The sequence below is a fragment of the Lentinula edodes genome (assembly GCF_021015755.1).
Source record: "Lentinula edodes strain Le(Bin) 0899 ss11 chromosome Unknown C8R40scaffold_21, whole genome shotgun sequence".
In the NCBI taxonomy this organism is placed as follows: Eukaryota; Fungi; Basidiomycota; class Agaricomycetes; order Agaricales; family Omphalotaceae; genus Lentinula; species Lentinula edodes.
Genome location: NW_025764327.1, coordinates 46,762 through 74,307, shown reverse-complemented (window position 1 = coordinate 74,307; position 27,546 = coordinate 46,762). Strand labels below are relative to the sequence as shown.

Genomic DNA, 27,546 nt, shown 5'->3' with positions numbered 1-27,546 from the left:
ACTGTGACTGCACACACCTGCACCTCACCTGCATTGTGACTGCACACATCTGCACCTTACCTGCACTGTTACTGCATTCACCTGCATTGTTCTTGGCACTTACTTGCAGTCTCACTGTGGGCAATAGGGCTCTGTACCTTTGCATGGAAATCATTGGAATCATTCTGGGTCATTTGTGAATAGTTAAGATTATGAAGGGAAGGAATTTGCATTGCTGATTTGGGCCAATAGGGCTGGAATATCATAAAAAAGTCATGATGGAAAACATTCTTCCAATCTCATGGTATTGCCAGGTTGAGGTTGAAGAACCTAAATAAGAGACATAGAGCCATGTATAAACACTGGATAAGGACCTACAAAAACAAGTTAAACTGTAGGAGATACTTGATATAATGAATACTTTGATTGGAAAATTCGAGGGGACAGTGTATGTATTGTTATACATTCATTTTTTGCTTTTTGGAGTTCTCCTTGGCCAAATTATCATCATTTATCCACCGCTTTTTGACTTGATTAGGCCGTGCTTTTGGCTGATTGCTGAATGTATTTATTAAGTGTTGTTTCTGGTCATCTATAAAATCTGGGCCATGCTACGTCAAATCAAACAACAATCAGAAAACATGTCTTTATTTGAAATATAATTTACCTACCTGGCACTCAACCTCATCATCTCCTTCACGTTTGTTTGTGCAATGGCTTTCAGGACCATACTCTAGCCAGGGATTCCAGTTTTGCAGATGAGATCCAGCATCAAGACCCCATTGTTGATTTCCTGCAACTCCTGCATCCTCAGAAATATCAAAAACTGATTTTTCGAGTAACTGCAATGCCTCTAGATCCACATCAACTCTTTCATACAACTTGTCCTTCCCATCAACTGTTTTCCCTGTCCAAGCTACAAGTCTATTAAATGCTAGTTCAACTATACTGGCCCCTTCTACTTCATGAATGAATTCTGATTGATGCCGGTGCAAAAGTACCAAGGTGCGAGCATGTGCAATAGGTAGGGCACCGATCCATATATGCTGCTTTTGTGAAGCACCTGGTATCACTGTATAGAACCAGTTATTGATACGAGCACAATCATCTACAGTGAGTCCTCCAGAGTGCTCTATGGCTTTGGTAGCTCTTTTCATGCCAGCTTGCCATTTTTTGGCTGGGCACAAACTATCTATAACACTATCTGGATTATTCATAAGTTGAGTCAGTATTCCTATATTTGGTTGTAAAGCCCTGTCAATCTCAGAACTGAATGGAAGGAACTTTGGATCTTCCCAAGCAGCCTCTGCTTGTTCCTCTGCAATAAATGCTCGTACCCATTTGCCAAGCTGTAAATGGGTCAGCTAACCAATATTATCCATTCATTGACTCTTACCCGAATTCTCCTCCTGGCTGCTCTGTTCTGCCATAACTCATCTTTAATATCTTCAATAGATACCTTGGCAATCTTTCCAGGTTGTTGTGAAGAACCAGGTGCAGGTATATTGTGCCTCCACCATCGGATAGAGCAAAACTTATGGCCTTTCTGAATGAGACGGGCAGGGAAGAAAAATAAACCATCCCGGACCAGAACACCTTTGCCATTGCTGTAGAGAGTTTAGAGAAAATAATCAAAGGATTTGTTCAATGGAACATACAATATACGTCCCGATATTGCCTTGGGAGTATCAGCTGCACTATACAAAATGTTATTATAGATCAATCTGATTGCAAAAATACACATACGGCCGTGTTGATCTTCTCAAATTTTGCATTAACTTCTCTTGTATCCTTTTAAATTGCCATGGGTCATCAACTCCACAAATGGGACATATAAAGTCTTGTATCAGTGCTGTAGTACGTTGGGTTTGGCAAGCTTCATGTGACCATATTTTCTTGCATACAGTACAGATTACTATATTTTCTTTTACCTCTTGTTGATGACCATCTGTTTCTACTCCACAGCGACAAATCACATGTGCAGGGGAGCTAGGTGGTGGAGAACTAGAGAAAACATTGACATCTGTTGGTGACTGAGGGTGTGCAGAGTCTCCAGTAATGTCTTGTAGAATAGTGGCATATTCATCTGAGTCAATAGACATTGTAGAGTGAGGGGCTGAGGAGATGGAGGATGCAACAGATGGTGTTTTATATGGTGTGGAGAGTGGTAATGTTTGAGCTTGGAAATCCTGATACTCTATAGGAGCATTTCCACGGTTCCTATATTTTTTAAGTTCACCAGAGGAGAGCCAGGTCTGATTATTGAGAGGAATAAGAGAAAATTTGGGAGCAAGAAATAAGGTTGAAGCATTGAGTAGTGGATATCTTGAAGATGTGTTGGGAGTGATGGAAACTTGTAAATGTTTCTGCAGTAATGAAATCTGTCTATTGCTGAACCATGCCTGAGCAGCAGTACCTCCTTTTAGATGATACATGACAGCACAAGTCCTGTACCCCAAATTCTGATAATCTTCTGGCATCACTGGGAAACGGCCACCCAGTAAGTGATCAAGCTTGCCTGATTCTCTCTGTGCTTGTCCACCATGCTGCATTCCATCATAAAAGAAGACTCCTGTTGCATGTTTTGGAGTATCAAGAGAAGTGGCAAAGCGGGTGACAAAGTGATTCTGGTTGGAAAAAACTCGTGCTGTCATTTCATAGACAAACTGATGTTTCTTTGCTTCATCACCAGCAACAGGATATAAAATCCGTGGAAAGTCCCAAAGCTGATTGTCTTCAGGGTGAATTGTCACACACCAGAAAACTGGGAGCCCTATAATAATATCTACAAGTTGTGTTTTCTGTGTATCATTGCAGGATTGACGCCAGCATCGGATTTGTTGACCTGCACACTGGTCCAAACTTTTATTGATAGTTGTCAAATTCCGAATCCAGTCCTGAAAATAGCCTTGACAGCTTGACCATTGGTGTGCAAAAGGACCTTGAGTGGCTCTGGGTGCAGGTCCAGGGTGTGGGGAAGTGAGTTGAATATGGACAGGGGTGGCATTACAGTACCGTATGGATATTGAATAAGCAGCAAAAAGATGAGATGCACTCTTCTGTGTATCTGTAACAGTGTTTGGGTGGTTGATTGGAATGTCTATACAGGCAGAGAACCAGGTCTATGATTTGCTCAAGTATTAGATGAATAACACACCCTCATTCAATATTACTTACCATCAAGCTGTCTACAGATGTTGTGCTACCTCCATATGACAACACATTGCTCTTGTCCTCTTTAATGTATTGCCGTATTGATTCACGGTGAGATGTCAATTGGTCCTGAATGTCTTTGTTACTACCAACAAGCAGTAAGCGCCGTGCCCTCAGCAAGCAATATATGGGATGGAAGAGATGATGCTCTGCAGATGAGGTCTCGAAGACTAAGGCAACCTCATTCCAGTTACAATTGAGAAGCCAGAATAGAACCTCAAGACTTGTATCTAACCAGCAGGAATTATCAGCCCATTTGTAAGAGGGAATCATCTTCAATGTAGATGAAACAAGAATTGTTGACCGGGACTCTACCTGTTTCAGACAGAAATCCCTGTTAACATTCTCAACAAGGGTATCCTTTGAGTATCTGGCAAGGGCATCATGAGGAATTTGAAGAACTGGGCTGGATGCTTCAGACTTGTTGGGAGAATTAACAGGGAGGGATTGTGGATATATCCACAAAGCTTGAACTTCAGGAGTTTTGGTACCCTGTGTAAGCCACTGCTTCATGAATGCTGAACTTGAGGAAATTACTAATATAAAATGTCTCAGTCTATAAAATGGCAGTAAATATGTGTTTGAATTGCTACCAGTGCCTCCATGCAACCCTTCTATGGTACCACCTGCATTTTCCTGTGATTTATCTGTTGTATATATGAATTTTCACTAATACAATTAAATTTATCAGCTCTTTACCTGATATCTCATTCCACTCCACTGTTCCACCTGTAATGCCTGTCCACTCTTCTGCATTAGGCTGGGAAGGTTCATCTTACATATGGAATCCATGGTAAACTCAAGCAAGTAATATAATCAAATCATACCAGTCTTTGTTATGCCAGACCAATCATCAATATGAAAGGAAGTAGCAAGTGTTTTTGTCTTTACAGGCTTGAACACCCGTTGTTTCCGGGAGGTAAGTGATGACTTGGCCTTAGAGTTTAATTTTTGACGCAACAGACGGTTATCATCTGGGGGTCGACCATCATTATGATACTGCTGTTTTCGTATTTTGATAGCTTTCAGGGCACGTGAACGTTTAGTACGGCCTATCTTTGCTTTCAATGCTTGACGGACATGTAATGGTGGTTTGCCCCAATGTGTTGGTTGACCAACTAGAGAAACAATCAGCAAACTGAAGTCTTATGATAACATATTTGTAACTTACTACGTTCAGCATTAAATAATTTTTCATAAGTTTGAACTATCTTCCAAAGTGCCTCCCAGCCTGCAAAAAATGCATGTTTGCGCCCTTGTTGTGCATACATGCTAAAATGAATAGACTCTTCAGCATTTGTGGTCTCAGGAAGTGAATGCCAAAGCAAAGGATCCATGTTACGCTTAGCTTGAAAAAGCATCGAAGCATGTTCCGGACGCAACCACCAATGAAGCCATGGCCTGATCTTGGGAAAATCTGCCTCCAGAGTTTTTGCCAGTTGATTGAAATCATTGGAATCTTTGGCTTGCAAGAGTCTGTTCACCTTTTTAGCAAAGTGCAACTGTTGCTCAACAGGAACAATTGCTGCAATCCGCTTAACTCGAGTTATACTACACTGGAAATGTTGTAAACAGCCACGCAAAAGCTCATCCCCCCTTTTTCGAAGTTCACTTTCATCCCGAAGGTTGGTGTGCTTCAGCCAAAACCGGACAAAGGCATTGACAAAACCAGTTCGCTCTGCTTCACTAAAATCAACAACCTAGGATCAAATTTTATGATTGAGATTATGTGAAGTATAAAGTATAGATTACACATACCCCAGCAAGAAGCTCATCAACAAGAGTCTTATTCCTTTCACCTACAATTCGTGCAATAGATTCAAACAAGGCAAGGAAATGATATTCATAGTGAGCTGCACTTGCACCATTTGAGTAGCTGATAAGGACTGGAATCCAGCGGAGAAGGATTTGGGAAAAGACAGAGCTGATGATGAGTAATGATGTTTGAACTTTCCACCAGCCATGTGCAGCATCTGAAATAATCCCATTGAAAGGACCATCCACCTGGAGTGCCTCATCATGAAGCTGAGATGCCATAAATGGAGTCTGTGCTGAAATGACTGTGACCCCACCAAGCATAGTGTTTGCAACAATAAAGCCAGGTCGCTCCAGTTGAAAGTGCATAAAAGCTTCTATGAAATCATCTCCACCTTTGATTTTTGCTTGTCCCAGTATTTGATTCCGCATTCGGCCAACACGAGGAGCATGAATGAGCACAGAAGATATATCAGTCACTGTTTTTCCATCAACAGTATTGCCAGAGATCAGAGCTGCTGGTGCCACCTGGGGATTACTTTTAACAAATTGGACAAACTCTGCTGTCTCATCCTGGGTGAGATGAAGTTTGTATGAAGGAACTTCATGATTGTGGTCATGGATTCCATTCATATATCGGACACCACCGGACCACTGTATGATTGCAGCTTTATTTGGACATGGATTATGAATGAGTTCCCGGTTGCCACATTTGCAGGAATGGTTGAGTTGTTTCAGGATTGCAGCACGAGTATGGGTATGAGGACGTATAGTAACTGCACAGTCTTTGTTTCCACAATGAATAGTGCCAAGACATTGACGGTAGGTTCTATGGCCATTCTCCAAATATGAAGAAGCATATGAGGCACCTTTACGTTTCCTTCCAGAGGAGGTTTGGCAGGCCCAATCCACCTGAAATTTTCCTGAACCTTCATACTCTGAATGGGAAACATCCAATGCAAAGTTCCCCTGTGGAGTGGTATTCCATTTTCCCTCTGGAAGATCACTCAAACAGACATATTGGGTGTCCCTGTTGACATAAGGGCCTGTCAAGGGAATATCAGGTTGAGCAGAGCCCACTTGATTTGAGAAAGTAGGGGTGAATGCCAAGGTCTGATTTTTCTCAGGAGAAAGATGTGTCTGCAATTGAAGTGTGTTTTTGTCTAAAGTGGGGGAAGGCAAATGGACCTCCATTGGGATCTGATTTGCAATCTGCTGTTCACTAGACAAATGGTGCTGGTTGGTAGTTTGGGATGGAAGCAAAGTTGGTACTTGAGTGGAACCTGAAACAGGATAATATGGAATTGCTGGTGTAAAGTTGGAAGGAGGGACCATGAAATATTGACCATTGATTTGTGGACGAGACACAAGTGGAAGTGTGGAGTGCATATAGTTGGAGGTATGATAAAAAGGAAGTTGTGATTGTGATGAGACCATGTGCTGATTGGTTGTAATGGTATTCATGTGCCCAGGAATAGTAGGAGGTGGAGCATGGACTGCTTTTGATGCTTAAATAGATTTGGGTTAGTGAATGAATGATTAGAATTGCCAGAATACAAACATACAATTATTGGGCACATTACTTTGGATTTCTTGGGTAAAGTGTGCCTCTGTAGTAGGGCTAGGGCTAATGAAAGAGGCAATTCCCTGCCGAATTTTGCTCTACATATGAAAGCTGTGAATAAACAAGTATGATGCTTGAAGTCAAATGCCTGTATACCAAGTTCATTGTCCAAAAAGACATTGGAAGCAATTTCAAACTTTGGTGTAGTAAATATTTCTGATGGGGGCGAAATAAATCTCCTCGCAATGCAGTGGCTACTTATAATAAATTCATAACCCATCAATTTTCGACCCTGGTTATCCGAAATGTCCATCCAAATCATTGATGGTGAAATTAGGAATAAGGCCAGCTTTGTGAACACCAGCTAGTATCATATTCTGGTACAAGAGGATATTATTTACAAAGCCAAAGCTCTAATGATACAAGATACAGAAAGTTTGCATCGAGAAGAAGCCTGGCAGCGGGCTGGGCGGAATGATAAGATCACTATCCGATTTTGATATTCAGCCCCTCCGGGCCATTATACTATCTGCTGTTGTCGGACACAGCATTCATAGAATGGGTATATTTTGTACAGTGGAAGACCATTTATTTACATATACATTTAAGTAACTGCAGTGCTACTGTGTGCTACTGCATGTCACTGCACATGTCACTGCAATACCCCTGCACATGTCACTGCAAGTGGTACTGCAAATGTTCTGTGCCCCGTCGCGTTCCTTGTATGGGACTGATTATGGGTTCTGAGTCTTGTTGGAGCTGTAGATGTGAATTTATCTAGGATTGCTGGGAGGTGAGTGTCCGTCATCAAATTCATTCTATATCTGCAATCACTCATCTATTCATCATCTATTTTCCTATCTCTGTCTCTGCCGGATCCCCGCTAAATTCAATCAATCACCCCTCCTCGCCACTCTTTACGTCTCCACCACCTTCCTAGTATCCCTTCATCACTTACGCATGATTTTTTGCATGCTTGTGATCAATGGTATATCACAAGCTTTATGGGAATTGCGGGAAGAAGGATAAGGCGGGACATAAGAGGAACGTTACGGGGGAGCTCCATGTGATCCCAGCCGTGATAACCGCTGCCCCCACTGACCCAGCAAGGAACGTCAATGCCCCGGTGAGTCTGATAGTGCTAAATGCAATTCCCAGCCCTACACTGATGACTGGAGCCAACAACCCTGCGCTTAAACCAATGACTAGCCCTCCACCAAGTGTTGTGAGTCCGAGGAGAAAAGTGCTACGAAGTCACAGGTTATATATAGTATGCTATGGTATTCTTGGCAAGTTGTGTATGTAACCGCATTGTTACACTCTTGAAACTGTGGTCACGTATAATAATGTTGTAAACTTATCATCAAGCAAGTACCTCCGTTGATCAAGGCATGGACAGACCTAGGTTTTACGTTGAATGAATTTTGCACAAACGACCGTGGTGGAATCTTTGAAATGAGAAATGCGATGAGGACTGAAAGGAACGAATATATTGGTGGATCGAAACCTCTCCCCTGACGCCCGAGAAGTGCGACAGGTATTTATGATGAATACCAGGAACTTGGCAATTGAATCTCACTACATCTAGTTTATCACCCGCTATTATTTGCAATGGTTACTTGAAATTTTAACCACAGGCTCACGAGATACAGGAGAAACAATATTCAACTTCATTCTCCGAATCTTGACATGCAGCACCAATAGCATTTCGCCACTGCACTTCACGAGTCCTGAATTGGATCGAAAAATGCTTCCTCCTTCCTCGGAGATTGACATAATGGAATGCGTTCTCTTTTGTGAGTTGAGGTTATCACATTATGACCATTACTATACAAACACCAAGACTCATGGCTATATTCATCATTGAGATTCGGAGTGCAGACACTCACGGAGTCGGGACAGAGCTAGGTATTACCCGCTCTCGTCATTTGGGCTGTATAAAAGTTCTCATCGCGGAAAGGATCTTCTAATGAAGTATGTGCATTCAAGGGGTTGTCCTCCTTGGAAGTCAAGAGAAAAAATACGGTCATGGTACAAGCCCGGGATGATAGTTGATGAGATGTTATGCATTGTATACTATGGGATGGGGGTCACTGTTAGATGGTGTAAAATATTTCGGGGTGAAGAAGAAATAAAGGGGAGAGAGGACATAACTGGGTTTCTGAGAATAGTAGACAATGGGAAATCTAAAGAAGGTTGTTGTCAGTTTCACAGGTGCTGGAGGGGATAACTAGAGCCATGTACGGGGCATGTATAGAAAAAATGATGAGAGTGGGATTCGAACCCACGCCACAATGTGACCAGATATCCTGCGCATCCAAATGCGCTGGTCATTCCTTAGTCTGGCGCCTTAGACCGCTCGGCCATCTCACCATTTCTGAGCGTCAACCCTATATATAATATGAAGTTCTCCACTTCTTCTCGATGAATCCGAAATCCAGAACCAGGTGGCGGGAACAGAGTGTGGGCTGGTACAAGGTAGAATGTCATGGGGCAAAAGAGGATTTACGAAGGAGATATCACATCGTTATCGGATTTTGAAAGGAGGAAGCGTGAATTCGGTGTAGGTTGGCACGGGGTATTGCAGCGTTTACAGTTATCTGGAGACGAGCGATGATCAATGATCAATGATGTCGGTGCAATGGAAGCGACGGAAACTGGACTGATAAGGCATTATTCGGAGGTCCAACGAATTTGGCCCAACGTTCGGTGGTGGAAGGGTGGAATAGCGTGAACGACACGGTAAGCTGAATGGGGTGAGTTGAGGTGCGGCGGGCGAGTGGACGATATGATGGTTCAACATGTTCAGCGTTCGACGTTCGGCAGCTATTGATTTGTGTCCATCGGATCCTGGTTTAAAATTGTAGTGCAGATTTGGTGGGAAGTTGCCATCCATCTTGTTCATCGATGGACGGAGCATGAGAGAAGCAAAGAAGCACCACCGTATTACACGCGAAGGAGATGAAGACGGAGCTACGCGTAATCTCGCTGTTGTAACATCGAGGATAGACTGAATCACCCCTGTCGAGGAATAGATACCCGATTAGCTTGAATTCATCCATTCATTTGACCGCCTATATTCCTTTCCTGCCTGGTCCATCTCTCCGTCAGTTGGTCCTTGGATTGCAGCAAAATCGAGGTTGCTTGTTGATGGTAGTGCGGATCCAGTGAGAAGCAATGGTGGAAATGCGAATTCGACGGAGGAAAAAGAGGAGGGTGGTTATTGGTGCCGGTTAGGGATCGAGAGGGCGGCGGTCTTCTTGATGAACATGGTTATTTCTAGAGCTCTGTACGCGTTTCTTCACATGAGAAATGGCCTTTCGTTTGAAGGTCTTACATGAAATGCACCCAGTCTTAGCTAGCCAGTGTCGACGACCTACAGCGTCTAGAACTCCGTTTCCTTCCCATAATGGAACATTGTTCCAAGGCTGATAAGAATGTCGCCATTGACATGGACACGGGAGAAAATGAACGGCTGGGCGCTTACTCTTGAAAATCATTTAGCGCTTAATATCTTCGTTTCAACCAACAGCCATCACTCACCGCCTCTGCTCCAATTTCCGCTCCAAAGCTTTCAAATATGCTATTCAACCCTTCTTATCAATCAAATATGCATTTTGCGTCACCGACCTCTTCGTTTGTACGCAGCCTCGTTTTCATGATCATGTTCACCCCAGACTCTGTCTACGTACAACCTCTGCTCAAATTTGTGCTCACTGATTTACGTATGGCAATGCTCTACACCGGAAGCTTTGTGACTCCATTCAAGAAACCTAATAGGTGATTCCTGTATGATTCATTTCCCAACAGTCAAGACTATTGACCCTTTGTACGTTCGGATTTGAAGAGGATATGTCAGGGCTTATTATTGATACTGCATCTTAGTTGCATGTATCGTCCAAGGCATACATCGAATTACAGGAACTTATGAGTGTGAGCAAGGTATTTGAAAGATTCGACTATGCCATATAGACAAGCCACAATGGTTTGAGAATGAAAACTGAAACGGAAGAATTTCTTAGGAGTTTTGTCCCCAAGAAGCCAAACAAGTGCAATAGCATAGACTGAAGCAAGGAAGATGTATGGATTTTGTAGAAAAAAAATCATGGTGGCAATGTGAATTAGTGTAAGTAAAACTCGAGTCTTGTACACAGACTTGAGAAGCACTGGGATGGTGGGGATCTGGTTTTCCCAGTCTTCTTGGAAATCCCGGATGTCAGCCATTACCTATCAATATGAGAATGGCGTGGAATGTAGATAAAAGCGTGACATGCTGCATGGCAGGTCCGATTGGCTGTAGACCACATCAGGATTTGTGTGGAGGTAAACATATTGTCCTGCACATTAGGTGCCATTGTTGAAGAGGCAAGTATACTATGAACAACCGCAAATGTACCACATCTACAATGAATGAGGTCAGCCTTGAGGCAACTTGAATTGATTAATGCACATCCATAAATAATCTCACCCTCGGATAATCCCAATAAATAAAGCTTTCATACCCGGAATTCGTTTGATAACAAATGCACCCTCAGGCTTTTGTTGATCTTTCTCAGTTGGAAATTCATTCTGAGAGGAATGACCTGGAATCCTTATGGAGAGAGGTGTATTCCAAAGAAGGGCTGGAGCAATGAAGATACCAGTAATCATCCACGTTTCAGGGGGTGAATGAGACAGTGCCACACATAGAAGGGTAGTGCTTAGGAGCAGAAGAATGCGAGCATGGTAGAAGACCTGTAAGACTCTTGTGCTAGCATTATTCAGAGCATCCACAAGGGAAGGTGCCTGGTCCTTGTAATGGTCAAGTCCAATAGTAAGTATATCAGCTGAGACACAGATAGCAACCTGTGGAATTACTAGGTGTATATGCATTGTGCGAGACTTTAGTAGAAGGGTAGTGGTTGTGCTCACAGGTCTCCAATCAAAAGTGCTATATACTGCCTGTGATATGAAGATGGACAGCGCAAAAGAGCCAGCAGATAGAATAATGGGATGAACTAAGAGTTCATCCTTGAGTTTGGATGCAAGCAAGGCGGTTTCACAATCATAGGCCATTGAGCGGTTCAGACTTTAGCAAGCTTCGAGTTCAGCCAGCAAACCAGATATTTATAGTTATAGCTATTTGAGTAATTCCGACACTACCAGTGCGAGTGGAGACCTAGTAATCATTTTCCTTCAAGTTGTGCTAACACCATCTTTGATTACTCCCAGATAGCTCAACTGCCCATCAACATTAGAAGTTTACCGTTGCAGAGAATCAGTGACGGGTCTATCCTGGGACTTGAGCATGGAATTGGTATGTAATATAATCAAAATGAAGGTGATCTCGATGGTCAAAACCTGCAGCTTTATGCTCATCGCGATTCCAAGAAACTGTTAATGGCGGGAGAAGCTGATATGTTCCTCTACTGCTTGTGAAAAATCGAGTCCCGAGGATAATTTTATGGTCTGAGTTTGATGAGCGTGTAAGTTAAGCTTCCACACTTGACACAATGTATAGATTCTACACTCTCACAGTTTTGTCTTGCACATGCGAGTGCACTCCGAGGTTCGAAAATAGTTGCACTGCACCTTATTCATTAAATTGTTTTTCCCATCAGCTCCGGGTCTTTAGATTCAATCTTTGATTGTAATTTGCCGAGTTGAAGGCTCGTTATTTTTTCCTTTGTTGCTACTGGTACATGGGACTGACTACGTAGACAAAATATTGGCATCATCCATTAATCACAAATCATGATCATGACAGATGGATAACCTTACAGCTTAGCAAATTTGTAGAATACTTCTCAGCATATAGATGCCCATGACTCCTCCGAAGCAGTTCAAAACACTTGCTAAGTTGTGGAGTCTTGTCATTGGATTTTTGTTGACTCATGACCGCCATCACCAAGTAACGCTTTTCGAAACAATATGCTAAAAATATGCTAACAGCTGTAAGATTTTTTGAGGTAATGAATTTTCTGTATTTCAATGACCTTGAAGGTTCAGCAGTTGCGTTTAGAGTCATCCCAACTTGTCCCCATATAAAAGCTTATCTCTTATCAACATGTGAAGCCATTCCACATTAGCTTACAATGTACAAGTCTTCATCATTAGTGGCTGACATTCTTGTTCAAATTTTCAGAAATAAGTACACCATTTCCTGTGGCGAATAATGCTTTATGAAATGCAAGCTGGAATAGGGAACTCAGATTTCGACGGTTGAAATTAGAGTTCGCAGCTAGAACCGGTGAAATTGCCCAGCATGCTGCATTTGGTCTCGGTCAACCAGATGGATGGCGCAGTGAATATCGAATGTAGCACTGTTTATCAGCCAACTGATGGAATCATACAGGGTCTCAACTCGGGATCATGTCATTGTCAAGTGTCTGTTGCATGATAGATACAAGAACCATGATTCAACTGACGAGTGCAAATTTAGCATGGTCCGCGGATATGTAGATGGGATTCGGAACTGCATGGACTTGCTTACACTTTTGTATAAGTAATACCATCGCAAATGAGATTGTATTCAGCAAGTTACTTACCTCCCCCCGCCACCATGTCCGACGAGTCCTCATCAGATTCCCCAATCCCCTCAAGCTCTATTCTCCTTGAAGAATGGTTGAATGGTAAGTCCGGTTTGAAAGCTTGGGAATTTATTTGTATGTTGACCCGAAAAATTTTATGTTCCGTACAGGATTTTATCTATTGCTGGTTTGTGTCACGCTCTGGGCACTAGGTGAGTATGACATTCACCTCTAGTATGCTGTATTCCAACGAATTCACTATCTACTATCCCCAGGAAAAAACAAGCATTACAAAAGATCCCTTCGATATGCCCTCCCGACCGTTGTCATTCTTCAATATGTTTTCTCCACCATGCATTCGGTGACACACTGGGTATATCTAAGCACCGCTGTTGATCTTGGTGAAGCACAGAGCGGAGATGAAGCTGTTTCAAATATACTTTTGGAGAGTCTGACTCATGTGAAGCCCTGGCAGGTTGGTGTAAGAGGTGTATCATTACTTGCAAATGGATTCCTTGCAGATGGTTTGATTGTGGGTATTGCAATAATTCTTCTAGCAAGATGCTTGGTCACTGATCACTTTTGTATGGTAGCTTTGGAGAGCATGGGTAGTTTGGGGTCAGAGATGGATTGTGATTGTTGTACCAATGATATGCTCTTTGGGAGCCGTTGGTAGGTTATCCTCGTTTTATTTGGATTGTTTCACACATGAGGGCATCCTAGCTTTATCCATCGCTGCCATTCCAAGTGCTGCATCAGCAGACAACACCCTCTCCAATATTGAGTCAAATACATTCATTATCCTGAATACAGCAGCCGGAGGTCTATCCATTGTCACAAGTATCACTGGGACATCATTGATCATCATAAAGATAATAGGAGCACAGAGACTGACTGCAGGAGTATTCCCCAACAGGAGGAACCGGTACAACGGTGCAATCGAGATAATTGCTGAATCTGCTGTGTTATATTCAATCACGCTCTTGTCATTGATTGTGTGTGTTGCTACAAAAGACACAAACACGTTTTATGCACTCAATATTCATGCTCAAGTTGCGGTGAGCTGTGCTTTCTTCTTTGAGTTCATCACAACAAAAATTTTAATGCCTCTTTTTGCACTCAAGGGTATAGCTCCTCTTCTCATTATCCTACGCGCAGCAGCAGGATATTCTAGGCCTGATTCAGTATGGAGTAGTAGCGCAGGTGTCCGTACTGGAGTGGAGAGTCACAGGGTCCCTTCAGGCATCAGATTCAGGATACCTGAAAGCCATGTCACGCTGGACTTTGCAGGAGAGCCAGGTCAGGGATCTGGGCAAACTGGAACGGGAGAAGTTTCAATAGAATTGATACAGGCCGAGGACAAACAGCATCATGGTACTGCACTATAGAGGACTCCTCTTTATATTAATCTGCAGTACACAACTCAGAAGCAATATTCAAGTTTGTACTTTATAACGTTCAACAATTAGTCACCGTTATAAAGCCCGAAACTCAGTCTAAGCAATGTAATGCCATTACCTGAAATACAGCACTTGTTACTTGACTATCGGAAAGAGCATATACATATCAAGGAAATAGCATTTGTTTATACTACAACAATCTAGAAAATCCATGCCTACAAACTGTTCATCAAATACAGAAAGGGCCCTCAGGGATGGAGGTAGGAATGAATGTTAATTAGCCCAGAGATATAGAGAAAATATTATCTTCATTTCTACAGTTGTTATGGTGTATTTAAGACTGAATGACTCGAGGTGAAGGTGTTCTCCCTACAGAAAGGTTATCTGAAAGCGTAAGTACTGTGGATAAACACTAGTCCTGAGAATGATGCAAGAAATGAAAGCGCACTTGAGACTGTCCTCCGCAAAATTTTAGTATTGTGTATTGGAATATGTCCAACCCTGGCAATTATCCTGCACTAATTCCATGACTTAGAGTGTCGCTGGTAGATAAGCCTACGGAAATAGAGCCGCGGCAGCTAATTGCAAAGGTTTGAATAAGGAAATATGAAACAAACAGATGTATTTATGATTTTTAACCTTGGGAAAAAAGACTTGAATTTTCGAGGGTATGATTGTCTAGCACCGTTCAAGTAGTGTTTCCCGCTCTCTGAGTCATTGTCCTCTGAATACCATATAGTCAATGGGAAAAGTGAGGAAGAGCGATGATTAGACAGGTTGAAAGGAGGAGCGAAGGGACAATGAGCAAGCTGGGGGTAGTTGTGATGACGGAGAAAATCAATTCGAGACGTGGCCCTGGATCAAAAGTCGAAGTTATGATTGCAATAACAAAGACTTGTAACACATAAGATGAGCAGCGGTAATGACGGGGATTGGAATGGGGCGAGGGGAGGGTGAGTGGATAACGTGGCCGTTGAAAGCTGTTCTTATCGATGAACAGAGCATCGCGAAAGCACACTGTTATCATCTCGATCTAAAAACCCACCACGCGAATGTCTTCCCGTGAGAACGTTCGACATTCAATGAATGTTCCGTACTCAGGGCCCCGGCTGTTCCTCAATGGGAGCGTGTCGGTTCTTTCCTTCCTTCCTTCCAGTGAATAGTCAAATTGGGTTTCAGATCCAGTAGTGGCACGAAAGGGGCATTTCATCCTATAGATACCGTTGTCAATTTTTCAACACTGACACTAGGAGTACCATTTGTTGACATGCATCCCAGATGAATGTCTGACATTCAAGTTTACACACACACATGGCAGTGCGCGTTGAAAACATGAGTACACCACCTGACCACACATATGGGTATATATCTAGCCCATTTCTGTACCATAGTCTGGTCACATCCCATATTGACAGAACTTGAAATGTCTCAAGCAATTTTGGACCAGCATGAAGACCAGAGGAATAACGGCTGGAACTTCTCATCTGTTGAGCAACAGCAAGGTCCTGGGGATGCTAGATCTACCCATATTGAGCTTAGAGATTCCATATCCTATCCTCCTACCACAAGCAGAATGGAGCAAGGACATGCATATCTGCCAGCACACATGGATGAAACTACAAAATACAACTCAGCTTCATCAGTGATCGGCATGATTCCCACTAATCACTCTCCATATTCATGTAAGATATTCATCATATATTGGCAATGTGTTTAAAAATCCCACATTGAGTAGGAGGGAGATCATTGGATTATGAGGAAAAATATGCACCTGACCCTCTTGGTAAGGAGATGAGTGACAATGCCCGAGTGTTTAAGGTCTACTTGGATGAGGCAGAAAGTCATGATGATGATATGGTGGGAGGCTTCAAGGAAACAATTGATTCACTGCTGGTATTTGTGAGTATATTATGAATGGTTCAGGTGTTCAGGTATTAGAGACTTTTACTGACCCTGAACAGGCAGCACTTTTCTCTGGTGTTATAACATCCTTTATCATTGCAACTATAACTTCTGTTCAACCAGACTATTCACAAATAGCTGCAATCCTGTTAGTTGAGCAGGTTCAACTCCTCAGGGCTGCTGGAAATTCCACAGCAATCAGTGCCATTCCCAAATCCTCTGTGGATCTGGGAAATGCTTCAGTGGATACTCATGATCTTTGGATCAATGGTCTATTTCTTGCAAGCTTGTGACTAGCCCTAGTCAATGCACTCGTGTCAGTTCTTGTCAAGCAATGGCTACAAGCCTACAGCTCCATTTCAGCGGGCACAGAACATTTGCAGTACCACTTGCAGTGACATGTGCAGGGGTATTGCAGTGACATGTGCAGTGACATGCAGTAGCACACAGTAGCACTGCAGTTACTTAAATGTATATGTAAATAAATGGTCTTCCACTGTACAAAATATACCCATTCTATGAATGCTGTGTCCGACAACAGCAGATAGTATAATGGCCCGGAGGGGCTGAATATCAAAATCGGATAGTGATCTTATCATTCCGCCCAGCCCGCTGCCAGGCTTCTTCTCGATGCAAACTTTCTGTATCTTGTATCATTAGAGCTTTGGCTTTGTAAATAATATCCTCTTGTACCAGAATATGATACTAGCTGGTGTTCACAAAGCTGGCCTTATTCCTAATTTCACCATCAATGATTTGGATGGACATTTCGGATAACCAGGGTCGAAAATTGATGGGTTATGAATTTATTATAAGTAGCCACTGCATTGCGAGGAGATTTATTTCGCCCCCATCAGAAATATTTACTACACCAAAGTTTGAAATTGCTTCCAATGTCTTTTTGGACAATGAACTTGGTATACAGGCATTTGACTTCAAGCATCATACTTGTTTATTCACAGCTTTCATATGTAGAGCAAAATTCGGCAGGGAATTGCCTCTTTCATTAGCCCTAGCCCTACTACAGAGGCACACTTTACCCAAGAAATCCAAAGTAATGTGCCCAATAATTGTATGTTTGTATTCTGGCAATTCTAATCATTCATTCACTAACCCAAATCTATTTAAGCATCAAAAGCAGTCCATGCTCCACCTCCTACTATTCCTGGGCACATGAATACCATTACAACCAATCAGCACATGGTCTCATCACAATCACAACTTCCTTTTTATCATACCTCCAACTATATGCACTCCACACTTCCACTTGTGTCTCGTCCACAAATCAATGGTCAATATTTCATGGTCCCTCCTTCCAACTTTACACCAGCAATTCCATATTATCCTGTTTCAGGTTCCACTCAAGTACCAACTTTGCTTCCATCCCAAACTACCAACCAGCACCATTTGTCTAGTGAACAGCAGATTGCAAATCAGATCCCAATGGAGGTCCATTTGCCTTCCCCCACTTTAGACAAAAACACACTTCAATTGCAGACACATCTTTCTCCTGAGAAAAATCAGACCTTGGCATTCACCCCTACTTTCTCAAATCAAGTGGGCTCTGCTCAACCTGATATTCCCTTGACAGGCCCTTATGTCAACAGGGACACCCAATATGTCTGTTTGAGTGATCTTCCAGAGGGAAAATGGAATACCACTCCACAGGGGAACTTTGCATTGGATGTTTCCCATTCAGAGTATGAAGGTTCAGGAAAATTTCAGGTGGATTGGGCCTGCCAAACCTCCTCTGGAAGGAAACGTAAAGGTGCCTCATATGCTTCTTCATATTTGGAGAATGGCCATAGAACCTACCGTCAATGTCTTGGCACTATTCATTGTGGAAACAAAGACTGTGCAGTTACTATACGTCCTCATACCCATACTCGTGCTGCAATCCTGAAACAACTCAACCATTCCTGCAAATGTGGCAACCGGGAACTCATTCATAATCCATGTCCAAATAAAGCTGCAATCATACAGTGGTCCGGTGGTGTCCGATATATGAATGGAATCCATGACCACAATCATGAAGTTCCTTCATACAAACTTCATCTCACCCAGGATGAGACAGCAGAGTTTGTCCAATTTGTTAAAAGTAATCCCCAGGTGGCACCAGCAGCTCTGATCTCTGGCAATACTGTTGATGGAAAAACAGTGACTGATATATCTTCTGTGCTCATTCATGCTCCTCGTGTTGGCCGAATGCGGAATCAAATACTGGGACAAGCAAAAATCAAAGGTGGAGATGATTTCATAGAAGCTTTTATGCACTTTCAACTGGAGCGACCTGGCTTTATTGTTGCAAACACTATGCTTGGTGGGGTCACAGTCATTTCAGCACAGACTCCATTTATGGCATCTCAGCTTCATGATGAGGCACTCCAGGTGGATGGTCCTTTCAATGGGATTATTTCAGATGCTGCACATGGCTGGTGGAAAGTTCAAACATCATTACTCATCATCAGCTCTGTCTTTTCCCAAATCCTTCTCCGCTGGATTCCAGTCCTTATCAGCTACTCAAATGGTGCAAGTGCAGCTCACTATGAATATCATTTCCTTGCCTTGTTTGAATCTATTGCACGAATTGTAGGTGAAAGGAATAAGACTCTTGTTGATGAGCTTCTTGCTGGGGTATGTGTAATCTATACTTTATACTTCACATAATCTCAATCATAAAATTTGATCCTAGGTTGTTGATTTTAGTGAAGCAGAGCGAACTGGTTTTGTCAATGCCTTTGTCCGGTTTTGGCTGAAGCACACCAACCTTCGGGATGAAAGTGAACTTCGAAAAAGGGGGGATGAGCTTTTGCGTGGCTGTTTACAACATTTCCAGTGTAGTATAACTCGAGTTAAGCGGATTGCAGCAATTGTTCCTGTTGAGCAACAGTTGCACTTTGCTAAAAAGGTGAACAGACTCTTGCAAGCCAAAGATTCCAATGATTTCAATCAACTGGCAAAAACTCTGGAGGCAGATTTTCCCAAGATCAGGCCATGGCTTCATTGGTGGTTGCGTCCGGAACATGCTTCGATGCTTTTTCAAGCTAAGCGTAACATGGATCCTTTGCTTTGGCATTCACTTCCTGAGACCACAAATGCTGAAGAGTCTATTCATTTTAGCATGTATGCACAACAAGGGCGCAAACATGCATTTTTTGCAGGCTGGGAGGCACTTTGGAAGATAGTTCAAACTTATGAAAAATTATTTAATGCTGAACGTAGTAAGTTACAAATATGTTATCATAAGACTTCAGTTTGCTGATTGTTTCTCTAGTTGGTCAACCAACACATTGGGGCAAACCACCATTACATGTCCGTCAAGCATTGAAAGCAAAGATAGGCCGTACTAAACGTTCACGTGCCCTGAAAGCTATCAAAATACGAAAACAGCAGTATCATAATGATGGTCGACCCCCAGATGATAACCGTCTGTTGCGTCAAAAATTAAACTCTAAGGCCAAGTCATCACTTACCTCCCGGAAACAACGGGTGTTCAAGCCTGTAAAGACAAAAACACTTGCTACTTCCTTTCATATTGATGATTGGTCTGGCATAACAAAGACTGGTATGATTTGATTATATTACTTGCTTGAGTTTACCATGGATTCCATATGTAAGATGAACCTTCCCAGCCTAATGCAGAAGAGTGGACAGGCATTACAGGTGGAACAGTGGAGTGGAATGAGATATCAGGTAAAGAGCTGATAAATTTAATTGTATTAGTGAAAATTCATATATACAACAGATAAATCACAGGAAAATGCAGGTGGTACCATAGAAGGGTTGCATGGAGGCACTGGTAGCAATTCAAACACATATTTACTGCCATTTTATAGACTGAGACATTTTATATTAGTAATTTCCTCAAGTTCAGCATTCATGAAGCAGTGGCTTACACAGGGTACCAAAACTCCTGAAGTTCAAGCTTTGTGGATATATCCACAATCCCTCCCTGTTAATTCTCCCAACAAGTCTGAAGCATCCAGCCCAGTTCTTCAAATTCCTCATGATGCCCTTGCCAGATACTCAAAGGATACCCTTGTTGAGAATGTTAACAGGGATTTCTGTCTGAAACAGGTAGAGTCCCGGTCAACAATTCTTGTTTCATCTACATTGAAGATGATTCCCTCTTACAAATGGGCTGATAATTCCTGCTGGTTAGATACAAGTCTTGAGGTTCTATTCTGGCTTCTCAATTGTAACTGGAATGAGGTTGCCTTAGTCTTCGAGACCTCATCTGCAGAGCATCATCTCTTCCATCCCATATATTGCTTGCTGAGGGCACGGCGCTTACTGCTTGTTGGTAGTAACAAAGACATTCAGGACCAATTGACATCTCACCGTGAATCAATACGGCAATACATTAAAGAGGACAAGAGCAATGTGTTGTCATATGGAGGTAGCACAACATCTGTAGACAGCTTGATGGTAAGTAATATTGAATGAGGGTGTGTTATTCATCTAATACTTGAGCAAATCATAGACCTGGTTCTCTGCCTGTATAGACATTCCAATCAACCACCCAAACACTGTTACAGATACACAGAAGAGTGCATCTCATCTTTTTGCTGCTTATTCAATATCCATACGGTACTGTAATGCCACCCCTGTCCATATTCAACTCACTTCCCCACACCCTGGACCTGCACCCAGAGCCACTCAAGGTCCTTTTGCACACCAATGGTCAAGCTGTCAAGGCTATTTTCAGGACTGGATTCGGAATTTGACAACTATCAATAAAAGTTTGGACCAGTGTGCAGGTCAACAAATCCGATGCTGGCGTCAATCCTGCAATGATACACAGAAAACACAACTTGTAGATATTATTATAGGGCTCCCAGTTTTCTGGTGTGTGACAATTCACCCTGAAGACAATCAGCTTTGGGACTTTCCACGGATTTTATATCCTGTTGCTGGTGATGAAGCAAAGAAACATCAGTTTGTCTATGAAATGACAGCACGAGTTTTTTCCAACCAGAATCACTTTGTCACCCGCTTTGCCACTTCTCTTGATACTCCAAAACATGCAACAGGAGTCTTCTTTTATGATGGAATGCAGCATGGTGGACAAGCACAGAGAGAATCAGGCAAGCTTGATCACTTACTGGGTGGCCGTTTCCCAGTGATGCCAGAAGATTATCAGAATTTGGGGTACAGGACTTGTGCTGTCATGTATCATCTAAAAGGAGGTACTGCTGCTCAGGCATGGTTCAGCAATAGACAGATTTCATTACTGCAGAAACATTTACAAGTTTCCATCACTCCCAACACATCTTCAAGATATCCACTACTCAATGCTTCAACCTTATTTCTTGCTCCCAAATTTTCTCTTATTCCTCTCAATAATCAGACCTGGCTCTCCTCTGGTGAACTTAAAAAATATAGGAACCGTGGAAATGCTCCTATAGAGTATCAGGATTTCCAAGCTCAAACATTACCACTCTCCACACCATATAAAACACCATCTGTTGCATCCTCCATCTCCTCAGCCCCTCACTCTACAATGTCTATTGACTCAGATGAATATGCCACTATTCTACAAGACATTACTGGAGACTCTGCACACCCTCAGTCACCAACAGATGTCAATGTTTTCTCTAGTTCTCCACCACCTAGCTCCCCTGCACATGTGATTTGTCGCTGTGGAGTAGAAACAGATGGTCATCAACAAGAGGTAAAAGAAAATATAGTAATCTGTACTGTATGCAAGAAAATATGGTCACATGAAGCTTGCCAAACCCAACGTACTACAGCACTGATACAAGACTTTATATGTCCCATTTGTGGAGTTGATGACCCATGGCAATTTAAAAGGATACAAGAGAAGTTAATGCAAAATTTGAGAAGATCAACACGGCCGTATGTGTATTTTTGCAATCAGATTGATCTATAATAACATTTTGTATAGTGCAGCTGATACTCCCAAGGCAATATCGGGACGTATATTGTATGTTCCATTGAACAAATCCTTTGATTATTTTCTCTAAACTCTCTACAGCAATGGCAAAGGTGTTCTGGTCCGGGATGGTTTATTTTTCTTCCCTGCCCGTCTCATTCAGAAAGGCCATAAGTTTTGCTCTATCCGATGGTGGAGGCACAATATACCTGCACCTGGTTCTTCACAACAACCTGGAAAGATTGCCAAGGTATCTATTGAAGATATTAAAGATGAGTTATGGCAGAACAGAGCAGCCAGGAGGAGAATTCGGGTAAGAGTCAATGAATGGATAATATTGGTTAGCTGACCCATTTACAGCTTGGCAAATGGGTACGAGCATTTATTGCAGAGGAACAAGCAGAGGCTGCTTGGGAAGATCCAAAGTTCCTTCCATTCAGTTCTGAGATTGACAGGGCTTTACAACCAAATATAGGAATACTGACTCAACTTATGAATAATCCAGATAGTGTTATAGATAGTTTGTGCCCAGCCAAAAAATGGCAAGCTGGCATGAAAAGAGCTACCAAAGCCATAGAGCACTCTGGAGGACTCACTGTAGATGATTGTGCTCGTATCAATAACTGGTTCTATACAGTGATACCAGGTGCTTCACAAAAGCAGCATATATGGATCGGTGCCCTACCTATTGCACATGCTCGCACCTTGGTACTTTTGCACCGGCATCAATCAGAATTCATTCATGAAGTAGAAGGGGCCAGTATAGTTGAACTAGCATTTAATAGACTTGTAGCTTGGACAGGGAAAACAGTTGATGGGAAGGACAAGTTGTATGAAAGAGTTGATGTGGATCTAGAGGCATTGCAGTTACTCGAAAAATCAGTTTTTGATATTTCTGAGGATGCAGGAGTTGCAGGAAATCAACAATGGGGTCTTGATGCTGGATCTCATCTGCAAAACTGGAATCCCTGGCTAGAGTATGGTCCTGAAAGCCATTGCACAAACAAACGTGAAGGAGATGATGAGGTTGAGTGCCAGGTAGGTAAATTATATTTCAAATAAAGACATGTTTTCTGATTGTTGTTTGATTTGACGTAGCATGGCCCAGATTTTATAGATGACCAGAAACAACACTTAATAAATACATTCAGCAATCAGCCAAAAGCACGGCCTAATCAAGTCAAAAAGCGGTGGATAAATGATGATAATTTGGCCAAGGAGAACTCCAAAAAGCAAAAAATGAATGTATAACAATACATACACTGTCCCCTCGAATTTTCCAATCAAAGTATTCATTATATCAAGTATCTCCTACAGTTTAACTTGTTTTTGTAGGTCCTTATCCAGTGTTTATACATGGCTCTATGTCTCTTATTTAGGTTCTTCAACCTCAACCTGGCAATACCATGAGATTGGAAGAATGTTTTCCATCATGACTTTTTTATGATATTCCAGCCCTATTGGCCCAAATCAGCAATGCAAATTCCTTCCCTTCATAATCTTAACTATTCACAAATGACCCAGAATGATTCCAATGATTTCCATGCAAAGGTACAGAGCCCTATTGCCCACAGTGAGACTGCAAGTAAGTGCCAAGAACAATGCAGGTGAATGCAGTAACAGTGCAGGTAAGGTGCAGATGTGTGCAGTCACAATGCAGGTGAGGTGCAGGTGTGTGCAGTCACAGTGCAGGTGAGGTGCAGGTGTGTGCAGTTACAGTGCAGTTACAGTGCAGTTGCATGAGGTCACAATGCAGGTGTGTGCAGTTACAGTGCAAGTGCATGCAGTTACAGTCCAGGTGAATGCAGGTAAGAGGTAGGAGCATGCTGATACATCTGTACATCCTGGATTTTTGTCTAAGAGACTGACTGCCACTCAAGTAGTTTCTAGAAATTGCTTTCAGTGCTTTTGGCTGGACAGTGATGTCCAGCTAGTACCCTTGTTGTCATGATCATCTAGGTTTTGCAGATGGGTGAGTACAATGATAGGCACAAGTAAATATTGTGAATATGTCTACTACTGGTTCTTATGTGCAGTTTTGAACCCCAAGTGCTTGTGACATAACTAAGCATATATGACTTACATTCATTTGTAAACCAAGCAAGATATCAACTCAATGTGCATATGCGTATCTTGAAATAGTTGAACATGCGGCAAATATGAACTCAAAATTGCATGACACAATCAGACAAGATACATATAAATGCCGGCATTTATATGCCGAGAGTGTAATGCAGGCGCATGCAGGTACACTGCAGTGGAGTGCAGATACTATGCAGTGACTGCCACTGCAGGTGGCACTGCAAATGCTAGTGGCCCCATTTCAGCTGGAAATGCAAAAGAACGGGCAATGATCCGCCAATTCAGATATGGCGGGCTGGTAAAATAGAAAGTTGCAGAAATTGTGGGAGCACTCCCTCTCATTCTGCGCATGTCTCTTGCATTATTCTTGATAGGCTTGTCATTGTATATCTCAGTTCTCCACAGCCCACTTTCCTGGATTGTGGTCACTGTAACAAGCCTTGCATTCACTTGCTATTTTGGGAGTGTCCTGATACCTCAACTATGGATTGAGTGTCCATACAAGATACATCTGCAAAACCTGGATGTTCGCGAGAGCAAGGGTACTAGCTGGAGAGCGCTGTCCAGCACTGAAAGCACTCCCAGCAGTTTTTCAGTACTGCTGGGAGCACTTTCCCAGCTGGACAGTGCTGTCAGCTGCTTTCGAGCTCTTAGCCGAAAATACAGGTTTTACAGATGTACCAATGCTGTTCATACTAATAAAACATGGTGTGCATGTCTTTGAGCTTCTGATATGGCTGTTCCGATGTGGTGTAGCAAAGAGCTTAGGTGATAGTGAACATTTCAAGAAGGCGCAGGGCTACCCATCATTGTCAAAAGCCTCACTGAAGGATGCTGAACTTGAACATTTGAATGCAGGTGACAGGATGCATTTAGTCTCAGCAGATATTCTTGCTTGGCTTATTTCATTGGAATCCAATCAATCTATCCAACGTATTGTTTCCCATGCTATTGCTGGGATATTGGAACCCAATAATGGAGATATTTATTTTACTTACAATTTAGTGATGTGCCGGCTGGGGCCCGGCTCAAAAGTCCCGGCTAAGGCTCAAATAGCCCCGGCCAAAGCTCATGAAAATCTTGAGCCGGGCCCTACATGAAAGCCAGGGCCCGGCTGGGTTCCGGCTCAAGCTTGGGCCCCGGCTGTGGTAGGTGCAAACTGTGAGATTCAAAATTTTTTTGATCTGTTCAAGTATTCACCATTGGATCATACAAAATCCAATGTAATATGTGAGTCTGAAAATACTGCCACAATGGTCTGAAAATTGTATCACAATCATTGCCAGAGTACACCATTGTTTCTTAATGCTCTAACTTTGTGAGAGGGGTGTAACATTAAGAATAATAGTGTACAGCAATCAAATGGTAGAATTCCAGTACACTAGACTTATCAGAGTAGCAAGCACCAAAATCATTACCTGTTGTTTCAACTACTGTCAATTCCAAATCAGATCAAAGTGGTTCCTTCCTTGAGGCTTGTAGACTAACATTCAAATTAGAAGGTGCTGCCATGTTATAGTAAAATCTACAACATGATACCTTCCCAGTCCTCATTAAGAGAGATTCACTGTGAATATGATGATTTGATTCAAGCTCCAACCCATCTACAATGGCAAAAGTATCCGAATTGTAATGCTTGAACAATTTTAGGTGATTATGGCATGAACCAATAGTTATCCTTGCAGCCGAAAATGGTGCTAGTGATGCCCATATAGGTAAATATTGAGCATTTAGCTTCATGCATATCAGCCATTGCCAATTCCCAGGTGGGAATTTTGGCACAAAATTCGACTACTCAGCCCCGGCTCAGAACCCGGCTTGGGGCCTTTGAAAATTCTGAGCCGGGCCCTCAGCTTTCCACAGCCCTAGAGACGGCTCCGGCCCGGCCAGGCTCAATCCGGCCAGGCTCATAGGGCCCAAGGGCTCAGAGCCGGAGCCGGCACATCACTAGACCGGAGTATATGGTAATGCATTGCAAGCTGCAGTAGGACCTGGGGGAAACCTGGATATTGTCAAGTTTCTTGTAGAGAATGGTGCCAATGTCAACGCACATGGAGGGGATTGTGGGAATGCATTGCAAACTGCAATATGTTGGGGAAAAGTGGATATCATGAAATTTCTTGTAGAAAATGGTGCCAATGTAAATGCATGTGGAGGGGAACATGGGAATGCATTGCAAGCTGCAGTATATTTAGGAAGAGCAGATATTGTGAAATATCTAGTGGAACAAGGTGCTGATTCAAATGAAGTCACATTCCAAGCAGCACAATTGATAAGGGAGTTGAATCATGTTGCCAATTCTTCAGGAGCAAATAATACCAATGTGTCTTAACTAGGTCCGGGAGAATATTATAACTGTGAAAGTGTTGAGTAAGACAGTTCAGTACCTTTTCTAGTTAAGCCGACTTGTTATATATGTCACAGTACATCATGTATATAATGTACATATTGTATTTGACAATAAATTCCCTTTTCTATTTTTTGTGGTTTGTGACTGGCTCAGGTAATAGCAAACTAAGCACTAAAGATTCAACAAATCTCGTTGGTGCTTCTTCGCTTCTATGTGAACAATCCTCCTTTTGTGGGGCACTGTGTATCATTCATTTTAGTGGAATCGCTGCATTTCATGGTGAACAAACATTGTAAATATTGCAAATTTATGACCATTGATTGATTGTGAAACATCTTTCTCCTTGGCTTGTGTTGTACAGGCTGTACAAAATCTGCAAAACCTGTGTCATCGGCTAGTTGTTAGAGCCTGTACCTCTGCTCTGACGGGACACACAGGTTTCACAAATGAGTGTTCAGGTAGTTCAGTTCAGGAACTGGCTGACCTGGGTCCAGATTTTGGATTTAAATTTCAGACTCTTCTGACTTAAGCCTGAACCTGCTGAACCCCTGAATCTAAACTGACAGGAGGGCCTAAAAGTCAAAGAAATAGCATCTTAAGCTGTCATACATCCAGGTACTTTGCTAATAATGTAAAGATATAAGAGCCTCTTCAAAAAACTTTGTCAGAATGCAGAATGCAGAACGGGATCTTTCCCCGCTTGCAGTATGTAGCTCTTATTGTATAAATCAATGGATGTTCTTGCTCTACTGCTTTTCATATGCCTCTGATTTCCCCAAACAAATATATTAGCAGGTATATCAGGGAAATGGCTTTTAGACCCAACAATATCACAACTCAGAAAAGCAGTAGATAAGATGAACTTTTGCAATCAGAATTGGTATATACAGAGCTCG

The 27,546-nt window shown here is 42.4% G+C and overlaps 7 protein-coding genes and 1 non-coding gene across 8 annotated transcripts; 5 read left to right on the top strand and 3 right to left on the bottom strand.

Annotated features, from left to right (window-relative positions):
• Nucleotides 1–437: 437 nt before the first annotated feature.
• Nucleotides 438–6,691, bottom strand: C8R40DRAFT_1171405 (uncharacterized protein; the record flags this gene model as incomplete). Its single annotated transcript, XM_046231700.1, has 13 exons — nt 438–590; nt 651–1,328; nt 1,376–1,586; nt 1,638–1,657; nt 1,911–3,101; nt 3,157–3,728; nt 3,786–3,839; nt 3,892–3,966; nt 4,020–4,310; nt 4,364–4,892; nt 4,951–6,455; nt 6,513–6,609; nt 6,668–6,691. The coding sequence occupies 13 exons, from the start codon at nt 6,689–6,691 to the stop codon at nt 438–440; spliced, it is 5,400 nt and encodes a 1,799-aa protein (XP_046085401.1).
• Nucleotides 6,692–8,774: 2,083 nt separating this feature from the next.
• On the bottom strand, nt 8,775–8,884 carry C8R40DRAFT_t145. The gene has a single exon. It is a non-coding gene; the product is annotated as a tRNA-Leu (tRNA).
• A 1,542-nt stretch (nt 8,885–10,426) lies between these two features.
• C8R40DRAFT_1161166 (uncharacterized protein) lies at nt 10,427–11,566 on the bottom strand (the record flags this gene model as incomplete). Its single annotated transcript, XM_046230091.1, has 4 exons — nt 10,427–10,738; nt 10,786–10,912; nt 10,980–11,356; nt 11,423–11,566. 4 exons carry the CDS (start codon nt 11,564–11,566, stop codon nt 10,427–10,429), a joined length of 960 nt encoding a protein of 319 aa, XP_046085400.1.
• Nucleotides 11,567–13,300: 1,734 nt separating this feature from the next.
• Nucleotides 13,301–14,408, top strand: C8R40DRAFT_1047233 (uncharacterized protein; the record flags this gene model as incomplete). Its single annotated transcript, XM_046224430.1, has 3 exons — nt 13,301–13,552; nt 13,614–14,078; nt 14,145–14,408. Coding segments are annotated over 3 exons (981 nt in total), but the record flags the coding sequence as incomplete, so codon positions are not given.
• A 1,435-nt stretch (nt 14,409–15,843) lies between these two features.
• C8R40DRAFT_1070116 (uncharacterized protein) lies at nt 15,844–16,615 on the top strand (the record flags this gene model as incomplete). The annotated part of the gene is made up of 3 exons (XM_046226195.1): nt 15,844–15,922; nt 16,156–16,319; nt 16,352–16,615. The coding sequence occupies 3 exons, from the start codon at nt 15,844–15,846 to the stop codon at nt 16,613–16,615; spliced, it is 507 nt and encodes a 168-aa protein (XP_046085398.1).
• Nucleotides 16,616–17,215: 600 nt separating this feature from the next.
• Nucleotides 17,216–23,469, top strand: C8R40DRAFT_1171401 (uncharacterized protein; the record flags this gene model as incomplete). The annotated part of the gene is made up of 13 exons (XM_046231699.1): nt 17,216–17,239; nt 17,298–17,394; nt 17,452–18,956; nt 19,015–19,543; nt 19,597–19,887; nt 19,941–20,015; nt 20,068–20,121; nt 20,179–20,750; nt 20,806–21,996; nt 22,250–22,269; nt 22,321–22,531; nt 22,579–23,256; nt 23,317–23,469. The coding sequence occupies 13 exons, from the start codon at nt 17,216–17,218 to the stop codon at nt 23,467–23,469; spliced, it is 5,400 nt and encodes a 1,799-aa protein (XP_046085397.1).
• A 1,138-nt stretch (nt 23,470–24,607) lies between these two features.
• C8R40DRAFT_1021182 (uncharacterized protein) lies at nt 24,608–24,805 on the top strand (the record flags this gene model as incomplete). The annotated part of the gene is made up of 1 exon (XM_046223011.1): nt 24,608–24,805. A coding segment is annotated over one exon (198 nt), but the record flags the coding sequence as incomplete, so codon positions are not given.
• Nucleotides 24,806–26,254: 1,449 nt separating this feature from the next.
• C8R40DRAFT_1002498 (ankyrin repeat-containing domain protein) lies at nt 26,255–26,545 on the top strand (the record flags this gene model as incomplete). Its single annotated transcript, XM_046222768.1, has 1 exon — nt 26,255–26,545. A coding segment is annotated over one exon (291 nt), but the record flags the coding sequence as incomplete, so codon positions are not given.
• Nucleotides 26,546–27,546: the final 1,001 nt, after the last annotated feature.